The sequence below is a fragment of the Drosophila nasuta genome, chromosome 2R (assembly GCF_023558535.2).
Source record: "Drosophila nasuta strain 15112-1781.00 chromosome 2R, ASM2355853v1, whole genome shotgun sequence".
Taxonomy (NCBI): Eukaryota; Metazoa; Arthropoda; class Insecta; order Diptera; family Drosophilidae; genus Drosophila; species Drosophila nasuta.
Window position 1 is genome coordinate 8874044 of NC_083456.1, and position 16652 is coordinate 8890695.

The 16652-nt window shown below is 35.9% G+C and overlaps 5 protein-coding genes across 11 annotated transcripts; 3 read left to right on the top strand and 2 right to left on the bottom strand.

Annotated features, from left to right (window-relative positions):
- The first annotated feature begins 375 nt into the window (after window positions 1-375).
- LOC132786912 (SERPINE1 mRNA-binding protein 1) lies at window positions 376-2189 on the top strand. The gene is made up of 2 exons (XM_060793643.1): window positions 376-964; window positions 1277-2189. Exons 1-2 carry the CDS (start codon window positions 505-507, stop codon window positions 1873-1875), a joined length of 1059 nt encoding a protein of 352 aa, XP_060649626.1. The 5' UTR covers window positions 376-504; the 3' UTR covers window positions 1876-2189.
- Window positions 2103-3893, bottom strand: LOC132786911 (molybdopterin synthase catalytic subunit). Its single transcript, XM_060793642.1, has 5 exons — window positions 3765-3893; window positions 3388-3694; window positions 2970-3278; window positions 2666-2919; window positions 2103-2609 (listed from the first exon to the last, which is right to left on the bottom strand). The coding sequence occupies exons 1-5, from the start codon at window positions 3891-3893 to the stop codon at window positions 2493-2495; spliced, it is 1116 nt and encodes a 371-aa protein (XP_060649625.1). The 3' UTR covers window positions 2103-2492.
- A 10-nt stretch (window positions 3894-3903) lies between these two features.
- On the bottom strand, window positions 3904-4224 carry LOC132786913 (molybdopterin synthase sulfur carrier subunit). The gene has a single exon (XM_060793644.1). The coding sequence runs from the start codon at window positions 4180-4182 to the stop codon at window positions 3904-3906; it is 279 nt and encodes a 92-aa protein (XP_060649627.1). The 5' UTR covers window positions 4183-4224.
- Window positions 4225-4451: 227 nt separating this feature from the next.
- Window positions 4452-8493, top strand: LOC132786910 (ribosome quality control complex subunit NEMF homolog). 2 transcript variants are annotated; one of them, XM_060793640.1, is made up of 6 exons: window positions 4452-4558; window positions 4979-5066; window positions 5127-5880; window positions 5940-6820; window positions 6889-7983; window positions 8044-8493. In XM_060793640.1, the coding sequence occupies exons 2-6, from the start codon at window positions 5011-5013 to the stop codon at window positions 8240-8242; spliced, it is 2985 nt and encodes a 994-aa protein (XP_060649623.1). In that variant the 5' UTR covers window positions 4452-4558; window positions 4979-5010; the 3' UTR covers window positions 8243-8493. The 2 variants fall into 2 exon arrangements, with proteins under 2 accessions (XP_060649623.1, XP_060649624.1); XM_060793641.1 differs by having other exon boundaries at window positions 4477-4586.
- Window positions 8494-8861: 368 nt separating this feature from the next.
- Window positions 8862-15451, top strand: LOC132786139 (uncharacterized). Of its 6 annotated transcripts, none has more exons than XM_060792574.1 (12): window positions 8862-9036; window positions 9105-9452; window positions 10197-10608; window positions 10670-11451; window positions 11510-11694; window positions 11756-12102; window positions 12169-12330; window positions 12392-12580; window positions 13416-13545; window positions 13625-13723; window positions 13785-13935; window positions 14002-15451. In XM_060792574.1, the coding sequence occupies exons 3-12, from the start codon at window positions 10226-10228 to the stop codon at window positions 14127-14129; spliced, it is 2556 nt and encodes an 851-aa protein (XP_060648557.1). In that variant the 5' UTR covers window positions 8862-9036; window positions 9105-9452; window positions 10197-10225; the 3' UTR covers window positions 14130-15451. The 6 variants fall into 6 exon arrangements, with proteins under 6 accessions (XP_060648557.1, XP_060648558.1, XP_060648556.1 ...); XM_060792575.1 differs by having other exon boundaries at window positions 9225-9452; XM_060792573.1 differs by having other exon boundaries at window positions 8862-9458.
- Window positions 15452-16652: the final 1201 nt, after the last annotated feature.

Below are 16652 nucleotides of genomic sequence, written 5' to 3' on the forward strand. Positions count from 1 at the left end.
CTAAATTTACAATAATTCTGAAATATTTTGTTAACAAAATATTTGTTCGGTATTACCAAATTTACCTTAGTTTCCCATAAACAAATTTGCTCATCTAAAGTAAAATACTAAAAATATTTTTAATTTATGTAGACACTTGTAAAACAAATCTAATTTATTTACTTTTAAAATTCTTTACCGCATAGTGATTAAAAAGTAAAAACAAATGGTATTGAAATATAAAAGTGCGAGTTTAAGTCGAATAAATCTATTTAAAAACTATCGGAGATTTGTAATAATAGCCCACTGACATTGTTCCATTCCACAGTTGACATACGCTTTCTATCATGTTATTCTGACATTGCTTCGATAGGTTGTTCAATTGTCAAGTCCGATTATTCCAAACCGGTTCAGTTCGACGAAGCTTTCAACTGGAAATACGGATGAAGTCTGCGAGGCAAAATTAATCTATCAAAAGCATTGTCATCATAGGAAGAACGTTGTATTTTATTTAATTTTTGCAACATGGATAATTCGGGCAACAATCGTTACGAACTCTTATTTATGGATGATGATGGCGCTGCACCAGTTCTTCCACCGAAAGTTCCCGAAGTTGTAGCCGGCAAAAAAAAGTCTGATGATCGCCCTGCACGTCAAAACATCAATAAAACCGAAAAGGAAAATAAGTCTAGCGTATTGAATAAAAATAATGCTCAATCAAAGGTTGCCAATAATGCTGGTCCAAAGGCTACCGGCAAACCCGCTGCACCAAACGCTGCAGTGAAGGAAACTCGTCCAAGGCAAAATACGCGCAATAATCATGCAACAGAGAACAACAGCCATTCGCATGGACCCGATTACAACAACGAGTTGCCGAGACGTCAGAACAGAGATCGTGATATTCGTGGTCCGCCATCGCGTTTCCGCAACAACGAGAAGTTTGGCAAGAGGGAATTTGACCGTCAATCTGGATCCGATAAAACTGGTAAGTATATATATATGGCATGCATTTATATATTAAAATGTTAGATTACGAATTCTATTTAATTAATATTAATTTGATATGAAGGTTAATATATATTCTCGAATTCATATATTTATATGATGGATTACGCATATACATATGTATAAAAAGGTCTTACGAAACGTGTTTGGTTATGCTAATGCATTGTGGTTAATCTAACAATCCGTGGTTAATAAATAAGAACTTGTTTGATACCCTTTATTACATCATTACTATTTCTAGTGTAGACTTAATAATAATAATTAATCATTTTTATTACTTTCTTTTCCACAGGAGTCAAGCCTGTCGATAAACGCGAGGGCGGTGGTGCTCACAACTGGGGATCTGCCAAGCAGGACATTGAAGACCAAAAAACAGGTGCTGATCCCGCTCCCACTACAGATAAAGACGATTCTGGCAATGAACAAACTGTCGGCGCCGATCTGGCCAACAATGTGGAGGAGGACGAGTCCAAGCAAATGACTCTGGATGAGTGGAAAGCTCTGAAGGATCAGCGTGCCAAGCCAAATTACAATCTGCGTAAGGCCGGCGAAGGAGGGGTTGAGAATGCCGAATGGAAAAAGATGATTGTTCTGGGCAAGAAGAAGGGAGGAATCGAAACTGAAGATGAATTCGAATACGATCCCTCGATGTATCCGCAACGTGTGGGACGTCTTCAGCGCATTGTTGATATCCAGTTCAATTTCAATGATGGTCGCAAAACTGGTTTCCGTAAGGGAGGACCTCGTGGTCCACCGCGTGGTGGTCCTCGCCCGGAGGGTGTTGCTAGCAATGGTTTCGACAACAACAAATTCGCATCCTATGAAAAGCGTCGTTCGGGCTCCAAGCCATTGAAGGTCGACGATGAGAATCAATTTCCCACTCTTTCCTAAAGCACAGCATTAACAATTCTTTTACTTTTTTTTACACAAGTTGATAAACATATTCCTAAGTAATTGATGTAAAAGAGATTTAAATATCATGCTGCTTGACATTCAAATTATGTAATTTACATAAGAAACACAAACAGCTTTCCAAAACTTAATTCTTAGAATTCTACGAATATAATTTGAATTTCTTTTTGGCATTTACAAATGCATTTCAAAACGGAAAAAAAAAACAAAACGAAACACCCACATACAAACAGAAAAGCTATTGGAAATAGTTCAAATTGTTGAAACAAATATACATCATTTATAACACTATATACTTAATGGCCACTTCTCTTATTTCAAAATTCAAATATTGTATGTACATAAGTACGTGTGGAGTGGATCTTTTCACGATTTAAACATTAAGGTCGAACTCCCTAATACAAAAACTATTTTTTAGCTGTAAATATTACAAAAATACCGTGTATTGAGTAAGATGATTATTGATAACAAAAAATGAATAAACAAAACAGATACAAATCAGCTATAAACAACTTAAAATTCACAAGTGTTTTTGGTTTAAAGGCGGGATTCGTTGTTTATTTCCGAGTTCCATATATAAGATAAGACTTAATGATTCATTGTTCAATTTCACTTTTAATCTTTTCAATGAAACTGTTTAACCTATCCGGCATATAAATTTTCTTTTTCTCCTTTCGAAGACTTGTACTTTGCTCATCTTTTGGTAACTGCATCTGTAATGAAAGAAATGGAATCATGAAATTGAAGAACATAGCAATCAGCGACTTACTAGATATTTGTACTCTGGAGAACTGGATTCCAGCAATAAGATTCGATTTTCTAATTTCTTAATACGATTCAGAATATTGCCATTATCATCCGAGTTAAGTCCCATATAAGTCTCAATGTTCCTTAGACGAATGCTTGGTAATGAATTGTTATCAGTCGGATTGTTCGGAGTTTCTTGCGATGCCATGAGTTTATTGAGTTCTTGTGAATAGTTTGGTCGCATCTGTGGTCCAGAATTATTATTGGCTCTCCTAACTATAGTAAACTTGTTAATATGTGAATTTATTAATATCAACCGTTCATACCTTTTAGATGGCCTTTTGATTGATGTTGCTTCACAAGAAAACTCTGGGTTCGAGCACACGATGTTTCCTCAGTAAAATCGTCTTCATTATTTTTGCAATTCGACTCATTATCGGTGGAATGTTTCTTGAAATCATTTATATTATACAGATTGATTTCATCGCGTTTTCGTTTCAAGAAACACTCAACACGTCTATTCAAGTCGGTGTCATTGACTCTGATTTGCACCAATTTATTATCAGAGGTCAGAGACTGATCCTCAATAGGGCAAGAAGAGAAATCGAAAGCCTTCAAAGTTAAAGGTGAACGTTCTATATATATTTGTTGTAGTTAAAAAATGAATTTGTATATTAAATATTTATATACAGAATTGGTTTTAGTAATTGCACATGCATAATAATAACAATCATAGGTTCTTACGAGGCCATTGGCACTCCTTATTTTCTTTCCACTCCCCGACTGGATCCTCCTCATAAATTTCCTTTTTCCAAATGGGAACTCGTGACTTTAGCTCATCGATAGCAAAGCTAACGGATTCGAGGGCAGCGGCACGGTGGGGTGCTGAAGTAGCAATTACCACGCTTTCCTCTCTAACTGGAACTGATCCCAGTCGATGATAAATGGCAATGTGCTTAAGATTAGGCCAACGAGTTCGCAGCTCAGTGCAGATTTTACTCATTTCCTTAAGTGCCATGTTTTCGTACGCTTCATATTCCAATGATGTCACCTTTAATTGAATAGTTAAATAGACATTCGTTACTTATTAGAACTGGCAATAATCATAATTAGGCACTTACTTTTTTGCCCTCGAATGTGTCACGTGTTGTGCCCACAAACATCGAACAGGCTCCACAACCATCGTCGACTATTAAATTGTGCACTTGTTGAACGTTGATTTTGTCGTTTACTAATTTTATGTAGTCCATTGTGAAGATGTTAACCGCCGCTTATGGGAGGAATCACAGCAATTTCGTCACCCTGTTGTAGCCGAATCTCTTCGTCTAAGTTTTCAAGGTAATTCTCGTTATGAGCTAATATAATACAGTTACTAATTGCGCTCAAGTCGAAGCGATCAATTAGCTGTTTAAGCAATTGACCTGTTTTAACTACAGATTCGACTGCAAATACTGCACGAGATGTTTTTGCAAGCTCACGACTTTTCGCAAAAAATAGAACGTTAATATTAATAGTTTCCGAGTTTTCTACGCTCATCATGTTCCTTTGAACATTGTTTTTACATTTGTAAATTTCACAACTTGGGATGACACTGATAACCTAAAAGTATCGGATACTCAATTGAGTATCCGATAGTTGCGTAAAGTGATTTGATTAAAATATACTTGCATTTTTAGTAATTACTTTAGCATTTAATGGACGAAATTTAACAACTTCTTTTGATTATTCTGTTATGCAAATACTAAGTAAAACTTAATATTTATTTAACAATTGCTTACTTATTTCGAAAAAATATTTGGTATATCTTGAAATTCAAGTTTTGGTCACATTCAATAAATTCACATTGTGGGCTAAAGAAAATTGTGTTTAGAATTTCTAATTAATTTATTTGCTGTTTACCTGTGCTACAATCTCAGTTAGTTGGAGGAGATAAATAAATACATGTAATTAAATACATGCATAAATTGTGCTTCGTTGCAATGTGTGAAATGAACTAAACTAATTAGTTGTCTGTCAATACTTACGCATAAATACATACATATACATACATATATGTAGGTTGTGAAATATGTGCCGGTGTCACATCATAAAAAATGATTCTTAAATTTAATATCTTGTAAAAAGGGAGCTAAAACTTAATGCTATACAATGGCCTCAGTTTTATCAAAAGCAAAATTTTATTATATAGTTTTCGCGTGGCGTCAAATTCAGCAAATATAAAAAGTAGCTTGACTTGTATACGTCACTTGCGTTAATATATAGTATTTATATATGAACAAAACCATTTCAGCAGTTAAAGTAAGTTATTAACTTTCTAATATATTATTTATTGCAGGCAAAAACTGAGATAAGCATTACGATTTAAACATGAAAACACGCTTCAATTCATACGATATCATATCTGGCGTTGCCGAGTTGCAGAGGTATTTAAATAAATTCGTTTTAAAATTATTATACTAATTATATTTCCCATGTTGATTCAGGTTGGTCGGCTATCGCGTTAATCAGATCTATGATATCGATAACAAGACGTACCTATTCCGTCTTCATGGCGGGTCATCAACAGAGAAGGTCACATTGTTACTCGAGTCGGGAACGCGTTTCCACACAACAGGATTTGAATGGCCAAAAAATGTGGCCCCCTCTGGTTTCAGCATGAAGTTAAGGAAACATTTGAAAAATAAGCGCCTTGAGCAAATTAGCCAACTTGGCGGCGACCGAATAATTGATTTTCAATTTGGCACTGCTGACGCTGCATATCATGTACTTCTAGAGCTCTATGATCGCGGCAATGTTATCCTGACTGATTATGAGCAAACCATATTATATATTTTACGGCCACACACTGAAGGCGAGAGCGTGCGATTTGCTGTTCGTGAGAAATATCCTATTAACAGGGCCAAAAAGGAAAGCACAGAGTTGTCCGAAGAAGCAATTCGCAACATAATTGCATCTTCAAAGCCTGGCGAGCATTTGAGACGAGTCTTAATGCCAATCTTGGACTGCGGTCCAGTTGTTATTGAGCATATTTTACTTGAGCAAGGATTGCAAAATCACGCCGTAAATGTTTCCGCCGAAGATGTCAAGGTAAAAGAAAAAGAACAGACTGAAGAGGAATCCTCAAAGACTCAAAAATCCAAGAAGAAAAACAAGAACCGAAATCAACAAGTGAACACCGTTGCTGTTAAATCTTTTGATGTGGAAGCGGACTTACCTAACTTAATGAAAGCCATCAAGGTTTGTAAATTATTATTTATAACATAGTTTACGCAAATAATATTTTTCTTTTTTTCTAGTCTGCTTATGATATCATTGAATTGGCAAAAAATAAGAACTGCAAAGGTTTTATAATTCAAGTTAAGGAAGAGAAACCCACGGAGGGGGATAAGGTTGAGCATTTCTATAGAAATGTGGAGTTTCATCCATATCTCTTCACTCAGTACAAGGATCAGCCATTTACCGAGTTCCCAACTTTTATGGAAGCAGTTGATGAATTCTTCTCAACGCAAGAGTCACAAAAGATCGATATGAAAACATTGCAACAGGAACGAGAAGCTCTTAAAAAACTATCCAACGTGAAGAAAGATCACTCAAAACGGTTGGAAGAACTCAATAAAGTTCAAGATTTGGATAAGAGGAAAGCGGAATTGATAACTTGCAATCAGAGTTTGGTAGATAAAGCCATCTTGGCAATTCAATCGGCCATTGCCAGTCAATTGTCTTGGCCAGATATTCAGGAGCTGGTCAAAGAAGCCCAAGCAAATGGAGATGTTGTAGCCAGTACGATAAAACAATTAAAGTTGGAGATTAATCACATTTCGCTATTGCTGAGTGATCCATACGGTGCAAGTGATAGTGAAAATGAAGATGATAAAGAGGAATCGATTGTTATTGATGTAGATTTGGCTTTGTCTGCTTGGGCTAATGCCCGACGATACTACGATCTGAAACGTTCAGCAGCTCAAAAAGAAAAGAAGACCATCGACGCATCGCAGAAAGCTCTGAAGTCAGCGGAACGTAAAACACAGCAAACTCTTAAGGAAGTGCGCACAATATCAAATATAGCGAAAGCTCGAAAAGTTTTCTGGTTTGAGAAATTCTATTGGTTTGTTAGTTCTGAAAACTATTTAGTTATTGGAGGAAGAGACGCGCAACAGAATGAATTGATTGTTAAAAGGTGAGAGAAAGAAATAAACAATTTAATCATTTTTTATTAAATTAACCTTCATTCATAAACTTCAACAGATATATGCGACCGAAAGATATATATGTCCATGCCGATATTCAGGGAGCTTCGAGTGTTATAATTCGCAATACAACTGGAGGAGATATTCCACCCAAAACACTACTTGAAGCTGGCACAATGGCAATCTCGTACAGTGTTGCATGGGATGCAAAGGTGGTTACGAATGCATATTGGGTCAATAGCGACCAAGTGAGTAAAACTGCCCCCACAGGAGAGTATTTGGGTACTGGTAGCTTTATGATTCGTGGAAAGAAAAACTTCTTACCCTCTTGCCATCTGATAATGGGCTTAAGTTTGCTTTTTAAACTGGAAGATAGCTTCATAGAACGTCATCAAGGGGAGCGAAAAATCAGAAACACAGATGATGACATTGATGAGCAGGGCGTACAGGAAACGGAAGTAACATACCCCATACTTGATGATATTAGCGAAGCCAATGATGTTAGTGAAGGTGCCACAAATGGCTTTCCTAATACTGAAGTTAAGGTGGAACACGATACTGGCCGAATTACCGTAAAATCACAGTTGTCTACTGATAACCAAGAAACTCCAGTTGTTGAAAAGATGCCTGAAAAATTGGTGGAAGATGAAGAAATTGCCATTATTGAGGCTGGACCTTCTCGGAAGAAGACTCAAGTTTCAAATAAGAAGAAAAATAAAGAAAAGGGACGCAATGACAAAACTGAGGTTGAGAAAACTCAAGCCAACTCAGGTGAAGCAGAACCCAATGCTTCCAATAAATTAAAACGCGGCCAAAAGGGTAAATTAAAAAAGATGAAATTGAAATATAAGGATCAGGATGAAGAGGAGCGTAAAATTCGAATGATGATACTCAGTTCATCTGGAAAAGACAAATTACCAGCAAATGATGAAAAAGAAGGTGAAAAAGCAATTGCATTGAAACAAGGACCTAACGTCGATAAAACTGGAGAATCCGTCCCTAAAAATCAAATCGATATTGATGAAAACGATGATACCCCGATTGGCGTTGATGCTGATTTGTTAGACTCTCTTACAGGTCAACCACTTGAGGATGATGAGTTGCTATTTGCCATTCCAGTAGTAGCTCCGTACCAAGCCTTGCAGCAATACAAGTAAGTTTAACACAAATCGATTATAATATATACTTTTTTTTATAATCTTTCGTTCTATAGATTCAAAGTAAAGTTGACACCTGGCACAGGAAAACGTGGTAAAGCAGCTAAAGTGGCAATTAATATGTTCTCCAAGGACAAAGCCTGTAACAATAGGGAGAAGGACTTATTGAAGAGTATAAAAGAAGAAGCACTAGCTAGAAATATCCCTGGAAAGGTTAAGATTTCAGCACCACAATTACAAAAGTTTAGAAAGTAAATAATTTGAAATTGAATATGAAAGGAAGCTTATTTCAAAATTAAATTAACTTATTTTCATATCAAAAAATAAGATTGATTCAACCGAAAAAGATTTAATGGATACTTTTAAATGTTATAATCCATCTATATATGTATGCAAATTCAACTATTTGATTTAATGTTTGTTGATTTCACTGTGATAAGTCATTGAATGACTTGGTTGCTGAGTGATAATAGTTGGACATGATATAATAAAAAAAAAAAACAATTCCTAAAACTGGTGTTTTCGTTAACGATTTTTAAAAGTTGGAACAAGTCTCCTTGCCCTGTTGCCGTGTGACATATTTCGGATGTGCTTTCGTCAAGTTTCTTATCAATGTCGACGAAGGGTGCAAATATTTTCGATACATTTTCGATAACATTTAAAATGTTAACGACTTATTTTTTTTATTAAGTATATCAGCCCGTCAATTTATTAATACCAATTTAATTTTTGGTATAATTTCGTTACATAAAACTATTTCAAGTTTCCCACGAAGTTATCGAAAGCACGCTTGGCCATGAACGATAATTTCCTGCGCAAGCGCTTTCCCAGCTTATTCGTGTGGAATCCAAGTTTGCATGTATTTGTTTATTGAAGTTGCTCTAGTATGGAGATGATTTTTTATACGGTTTGGTAGCAAGGCGCCCGTTTTGACATAAATGAGCTAAAAAATGTGTTCATCTCGCGTAAAGTTTCTTCGCGAATAATTTAATTAGATTAAAGTTAGAAAACGTGTTCTGCCTTAAGAATGAGGGCGTAAAATTAAAAAAGTACGTAGAGAAAAACAGAAAGGACACTGAAGACTTTTTATAAGCTTATTGTGGATTGTGTGTTACAGATTTTTTCTTAGATTCGTATGTACTACATACATATATGTATGTACATATGTACATACATACATATGTATATGCAATGAAAATAAGTGTGTGAAAATTGTCAAAATGTTTTCAATCAAAAGTATGTGAGAAATTTTCAAATTCCTACGGATTACAATGGTGAAACTTAGTGAATCATGAATTACAATATTATAAGATGAAAATGGCTACAATAACATGTACACTTGCATACATATAAGTGGAGAGATGTATGTATATGTACAATCACATACATACATACATACCTAAATAAATAAGTGCATGACAACAACGTCCTTCAAGCCCCACGCAGTCAGATGGACTTAATTGCTGTAAGTGTAAGTATGTACACACATACATACATACATCATATGTACATATGAATAAATTTATGTACGCAAGTGTGAACAATGTAAGTTTGTAAATGGTTTGTGTTGTATACATTGGAAAGATTCTGCGGTAAATGTGTTGAGAACTCAACGATTTGCGAAAGGATTGATTTTTCAAATCCTAAGAAGAAATATAGTAATTTATATTTATTTTAGGAAATATTGTCAAGTGTTTGTATTTATGGGTATGCTTTTATTTTATTTCTTCAATTCAATTTTTAATTTTTAGACATAAATGACAATCTCCATTTGATAATACAAAAAAAAAAGAAAGTGAAATTGTGGGGGGTTGAGTTTCATTCGCCCACTGGACATTACTTTTGTTATTGAAACTTTTTGTGTTTTTGGGTTTCATAAATACCTGTCGGCAATATTTATCGATTAACATCAACAATTGGTAGCGAGAGGACGTGCACAATAACAACAAAGTTGACGCAATCTACAGGACAAAACGTGTATTTTGACTTCCGCTTATCGATATTGGGTTCGAAACCAGTTTCATGTGATTACAATCGTTAAGTAATCGATCGTTTTCTATTATGTTTTTAAGCAAATTTCTCTTCTTCTCTTAGAATATTTTATTTATTTTATGCTCATTAGTGAGTAATCTGTTTGTGTACTTCGTAAAATATTACTTTGTAAATAAATAATACTTCATGTTTATGCATATTTTGTTGTGGTTTCTAGATGGTTTGATTATAGCGTGATATGACAACATGGAGACGAACCAATATTACTGCCGAGGTGGAATGCAACCGACTTCATCGCCATCGCCCATTTCCCAAACCCCTACAAACAAGATGAGCTATGGAAATAATGCTGGCCAGGATTACTTGGCCTGTGGCACAAATCAACCAGAAACGGGTTTCACTCCAAGGGATATGACACCACTGAATGGAGGCGGCAGCGTCGGGAGTGGCAACAAGGGTTTTGTTGGCAACCACAATGCTGCAGGAAGTCCATATGTTTATCCCAACTGCAATAACAGTGCTCAATGTGCAAGCAATACGAATAATGCTGGAAATTATATCAACATAATGACTGTTCCATTGGGAACATTGCAGTATAATCGAAAGAAGACAACAACCCAAGACTACCAGTAAGTGAAAAACATTTGAAAAGTATTTACATTTTAATCTGATTTGTTGAACTTTGAATAGATCACGCCTATATTATAATACAACGGATGTCAAGTGTCGGGACGATTATTATTTGGGGAAGCGCATCAACAATGACAGCCCAGGCCCATCGCAACAGCAGCAGCAGCAGCAACAACAACTTCAGCAGCAACAACTTCAGCAGCAACAACTTCAGCAGCAACAACAGCAGCAGCAACAGTTTCAACAACAGCAGCAACAACTTCAGCAACAGCAGCAACAGCTTCAGCAGCAGCATCAACAACTTCAACAGCAGCAGCAACACCAGTTGCAACACATCAATCATAACCATCAGTTGCAACACGCTCAGCAATCAACTGCCTGTAGCCCCAGCTCAGTGCTGGAGACACTCGACGATGGCTCCGAGTGTGCCATGTATTCGAATGCGGCTGCAGCAGTTGGTCGCGTGGTGGCCGCCACTCAAACGCATCTCAACAATGCGAACGTGGTGACCTGTGAGCAAACGCCAGTGTCGCTCGTTCCCGTCAATGTGCCTGTTCCACCTGTGATGTACACGGTGCATCGTGTGGTGACCACCGCTCAGATTCAGACAGCGGTCGGCAGCACCTTTGCCTCGTCGGCCAGTGTGTCGAGTGTCGTGAGTGCCGCCGGCCGCAATGATAACGATAACTGCATGACCTCGTCACAAGTCACATCGGCCATGTCGATGTCAGCCAACGATCCGCAGTGTCACAGTGGGAGTCTTCATATATCAGAAATCAGCGGAAATATCATGAACAATGCCAATGCACTTGGCCCACTGACTGGAGTGCGAAGTCCTTCCGGTGAGTGACTTTCTTTGTTCTCTCTCATAAGTGGAAACTCACTCCTTTTTATTTTCAGGTGCTTTGACAAATCTGTTGCCAGTTCAGCAGAACTGCAGCAGCAATGCCAACAGCAGCGAGGCTCAACAGAATCCTGCGATATCGAAACGAGTGCTTGGCGGCAACCCACCATCATCATCATCATCCACCACATACTCAAGTGCCGGCAAACCCAACTCTCTGGTAGCTCGCACTCTGCAGAATGTAAGTTGACTGTGTAGCACACTTCTGATATACCTAAAGTAATATTCGTTTCTTATTCTAGGTAATTCCAACATGCGTATACTTAATGTCGCGAGTGGCCGTGCACATGGAGATCGAGGGCACGGCTCAATGTCCCTCGCAAGTGATGCTTGCCGCTGCCTTGGGCTGCGAGGAGCTGGGCATCTCAAACAAGTTGCTGGCGCAAAGCATCTTCGGCTTGTGGATGACCAGTGGCTTGCTGGAGATGCAGCTGAAGGCCCATCACTGCCCCTACATTGTGCGTGTGGCGTGGTCGAGTCTGCTGGAGAAGTTTAGCAGTAGCAATCCAATCGAACGCAAGTATGACGAGCCCATGATTGTTCTCAAGCGCAATGTGTTCTTCTCCAAGCGCGACGAGGAGAAAATCAAGTAAGTATATTTAGTTACTCTAAATTAAACTCTCTTCGATAATAATTGCTCGATTTATTTAAAAAGGGATCATCGAATTGTGGAGCTGCTTTACGAGGAGGCAAAGCATTATGTGTTGACCGGCAGATATATTATGGAACCTGTGCATTCGCTTATGCTGGGCGGCATTCAAGCTAGAATTGAACTTGGACCCTACAATTCCCATACGCATACTGTGGGATTCTTCAGGTAAGTAACATCAGTATGATTGACTAGTTCTGTCAGTTAATAAAACTTTTGATATATGCAGAGAGAACCAGTCACGATTTCTGCCAAAACATGTGGCGAAGAGCTCCAATTGGCTGTGGTTGCCCATTAGCCAGAAGAATTCTGCAGAAATTAAGCTTCTGGAGCAGTTCAAGCGAGTGCCGCAAACAGCCACAACTCGGAAACTAATGCGAAAGTACTTGGAGTTCTGCTGGGCGCTGCCATTCTATGGGTAAGTTGAGAATTAATGCCAAATTTGCAATACCTGGCCAAGAAGATTAGTTTGCTACTAAATTCGTTCAAAATCTTTAATGAATTTGTATTTGAGTTAAGCCCACTTGACTTTCTGACTTTTTATACCAGCTATTTGGTAGAAGGAGATTATAATTTATTGCAATATTAACGACGGTAATAAGACAATAAGAGAAAAAGCAACATTTTTTGTACCACACTTGATATGGTTGCATCAATATCAAGTTTGGTATTTAGTTTTTACACGACCACTTCCGCTCCGCAAATTGATTAATATGTTTTCAGTGTATTAATTTTGTAAAATTTAAAATTAACACCGCATTATTTTGTTTTTCTTGAAAATGAGTAGTGGGTATCACACAGCCGAGCTTTCTTACTTGCTTCAATATCTGGCCAGGAAGATTTAGGCATTTCTCCACAGATATCTAGAGCTCAGAAACTCACAGATTTCTGCGGATAGAGGAATATTCTACCCGCTCTTCCAATTTAAAGGACGTAATACTCACATACAGTGTATAAATATTAGAAGTATAATATTTATAATTAGTGATTAAATGTTTTTTTTTTTTATTTTTTTTCCATAATCCGTTCAGCCGACTTGACTTATATACTTGTTTTTGTAGAAGAAAATTTATAATTGATACACATTTAAAATTTCATTTAATATTTTAAACTTATTAAACATCAACTGCAGTGTCGTATCATAATTGAAATATTAGTATAGTTTTAGTTATAAATTGATTTCTAATATCTGTTCTACTGGCAATTATTACAACATTTTCACAAATATGTAATTACATTTTATTTAAAACCAGCGCTGCGTTCTTTCATGGACAAATGGAACAACCTGTTAGGGGAATTATGTCGTTGGTTAACCATAAGGATATGGAGGTCTTGATTGCGGTGAACGAGAGGGGAGTTTTTATAATAGACTGCTATGAACACGTACGTCTACAAGATTGTCTTTTCTATCTTTTACTTCCTTTACTAGTAATATTATTAATTTTTGTAATCTTTTTTAAAGACACTTTTATTGGGACTCCGATATGAAGATATGTCATGGGACTATGCAAAGCCAAGTGCTAGTGATGATCCCGAGTGTCTTACATGCATATTCCTGCAGGTTAGTATTGGATTATAATATCTACATATATACATACCAACTCATTATATCGCATTTTCAGTTTGATGCTGTGGAAAATGGAATACAAATATCGAAACTAGTACAAGTTTTCTCCAAGCAAGCGGCTATGATTGATGCGCTTATATTGCATTTCACGGAACAGATTCGAAAACGGAAACAGGAAGGAAATTCTGCAGAACATTTTCATGACGGTAACTGCTTATTAACCACAAATCTATTTACATATGCTAATACTAATAATATTCTTAATTTTACAGAACCAAATCCTATTCAAAATAATGGCAATGGAGTATTATGCAATAAACTGTCGCGTTTGACATTAGCCAGCTTTGACGAAGAAGGCCGCTGTATTGGGCAAATGGGATCATTATCTATAAGCTATTAACAATTGTTATATATATAAAATTCATATGAATGAAATTGTTTAAATTAAGAATTATGATCATTATAAAAGAACTACACATATAGACACATGTATGTATAGTAAAGTAAAAGATAGCTTATTGTACATAGACTCTTGTATATACATATAATATCTAGAGTGATCATGGATGGACCGATTACAAGACAAGATTCAACTGGTGCATGGCCAAAAAACCAAAGCAAACCAAAACCAAACCAAACGAAAGTAATGCAAAGAATACCACAAACAAAACAAATATGAAATGAATGAAATGAGAAAATGAAAAAAAAAAAACAACAAATTCAATCAAATAATCGTCTTAACTTCATATGTGCGGGTTAAACTGGTTCATAGATTAAAGCATAAGCACAACCATTAAAATAGTATATAACATATATAACATACGATGATATATGCACAAAATACCGAATAAATTCAACATTTCTTATGTAAGCGATTTCTATGTCAGATGTGCACTTTTACATATGTAAGGATTCTGAAATTGTATCGTCAGCAGACTTATTTCCCAAATTTATTTGCAATAATTTGTATCCATAACCCATTTTTAATTTCCACTTATCAAAACTATTCAATTCAAAACGAGTACGTGCACAAAATATACTTGTAAACACATATTCACTGAGATGGAATGAGATGAGATGAGATACAGATACTACCAATAACAATTTAATAGTTACATTTAATGGGATTATTGCATAAGACTTAATGATTGATTTCATTTCGCATTTTATAATATCGTATATTGCATATGTAAATACATGCGAGTATATCCTTAACAAAAAAAGAAAATGGGGTTAAAACAATAAAGACAAAATGAAAACTTAGTGTAATGGAAACCAACGATGGATGGTTCTGATGATTTCAGTGGAGATGAGATTGATCGTATATTAATCTAACGTATATACTTAATTCTTAAACGTAAAATTTGAATGACATAGTAATAGCCCGGTTCCAATCTGCTGAACATTCTTTAATGTAATTGTGGAGAATATTCGACAATATTGTATAATTACTAACATAAGTTCATATGTTAAAATTCATTTGTGTGTATGTATATTCAAATTAGGTAGTTTTTACGAATTTTGTTTTGCAGTCGAATAACAGTATTAGGAGCCAGGATTTAATTGATTTGGAGACGAGTCGAGGTGTTTATTTTCATAAAAACACCCAAACTCTTAGACGAATATTATCACACTTAATATGCGAAATATTTCTGTATATAGTTTAAATTAAATAATATAAAATGAATTTCATAAGGATTACAAAATAAAACCAACGCAATGTGCAAATTATGTTTAATCTTTCAATTTAGCTCTCGACCGTGGAAGTAATCAAGGCGTGTTATTCTGCTCCTGTACACTAGATGGCGCTTTGTCACGTCTCCCTAGATGATGTATTAAAAGCCATATGAATTTTCGACGTCCTCTAAACTAAGTTTGCATTCATTATGAAAATATAAAATATGGCAATTTTGTGAGTATATACATATATAGCCAATCCAACTTATTTTCGTACGTCCTATTATTATTGCGATAAACCACGATTTTCAAATTTAACACCACACACCAAGGAAAGGGAAGGTATTAGAGAAATACCGATATATCGATATTTTATGAATTGTCCGTGCTAGGCGAACTTATCTATATCGATATGTTTATGTTCAGGCGCCAAAATTTCATTTCCGCTCTAATTCAAACACAACAAAACAAAAATACATGCACTCGTTCTACTTTCTCGAATAATCATATCACCATTCATATTGTGAAATAAGGAATTATGTGATAATTTTTTAATATAACAACTTATACATATGCAAAAACGTTCAATAACATATAACAATTTGTTCAACAATAAGCCAAATAATCGTAAGCATATTTGGCAATTTAGTCATTTCTGTGCAGAGAACCTATGCAGTCTAAAAGATGAATATGAACTGAAATGAACGAATGCTATAGAAACTATAAAAAATATTATAAGTTAGCTATTTACTTTGTTTAGTTCTTAAAAGATTTAACTTTTTAAAGTGCCTTTTCTAAGGAACGCCTTAAGGTAATTTCGAGTTTTAGCTAAAGTGTAGATGATTTTTATGTTTCATTGAATGACTACTTTCAGCAGTAATTACTTTTTGAATTTGTAATCTAATGATTATGCAATAATAAAAATTTAGAATTCTGGTGCACCATCAAAGAAACGAGGTGTGGATTTGTAATATTGTCGACACTCGTGCACTTACATCCATGTGGAAAAAGTTGGACACTTGATGACCACAAGTGTGGATTGCGAGGTGAGAAATAGATAGAAGGAAACCCAAATCAAATGCATTACCAAAGTTTCTGTCTTCAAAGTTAAGAGACAGTTTGGTTGAGTCTGTACTCGTGTGTGTGAGAGAGAAATCGAACTCGATTGAGCCGTACCCAAAACAAGAGTTAAGGCGACTAAGATTTGGCTTACCTTACAATACTGTTCCCATCAACTCCTTGCAGA

Bases quoted from the DNA above. Each gene is read 5' to 3' on its own strand.
- LOC132786912 (XM_060793643.1), top strand. From the start codon at position 505: ATGGATAATTCGGGCAACAATCGTTACGAACTCTTATTTATGGATGAT. The intron at 965-1,276 runs GTAAGTATATAT...TCTTTTCCACAG, and splicing joins ATCTGGATCCGATAAAACTG to GAGTCAAGCCTGTCGATAAA.
- LOC132786911 (XM_060793642.1), bottom strand. From the start codon at position 3,893: ATGGACTACATAAAATTAGTAAACGACAAAATCAACGTTCAACAAGTG. The intron at 3,695-3,764 runs GTAAGTGCCTAA...ATTCAATTAAAG, and splicing joins ACACATTCGAGGGCAAAAAA to GTGACATCATTGGAATATGA. The intron at 2,920-2,969 runs GTATGAACGGTT...AGTTTACTATAG, and splicing joins ATCAAAAGGCCATCTAAAAG to TTAGGAGAGCCAATAATAAT.
- LOC132786913 (XM_060793644.1), bottom strand. From the start codon at position 4,182: ATGATGAGCGTAGAAAACTCGGAAACTATTAATATTAACGTTCTATTT.
- LOC132786910 (XM_060793640.1), top strand. From the start codon at position 5,011: ATGAAAACACGCTTCAATTCATACGATATCATATCTGGCGTTGCCGAG. The intron at 5,881-5,939 runs GTTTGTAAATTA...CTTTTTTTCTAG, and splicing joins ACTTAATGAAAGCCATCAAG to TCTGCTTATGATATCATTGA. The intron at 7,984-8,043 runs GTAAGTTTAACA...TTCGTTCTATAG, and splicing joins CAAGCCTTGCAGCAATACAA to ATTCAAAGTAAAGTTGACAC.
- LOC132786139 (XM_060792573.1), top strand. From the start codon at position 10,226: ATGGAGACGAACCAATATTACTGCCGAGGTGGAATGCAACCGACTTCA. The intron at 10,609-10,669 runs GTAAGTGAAAAA...AACTTTGAATAG, and splicing joins ACAACAACCCAAGACTACCA to ATCACGCCTATATTATAATA. The intron at 12,103-12,168 runs GTAAGTATATTT...TTATTTAAAAAG, and splicing joins CGCGACGAGGAGAAAATCAA to GGATCATCGAATTGTGGAGC.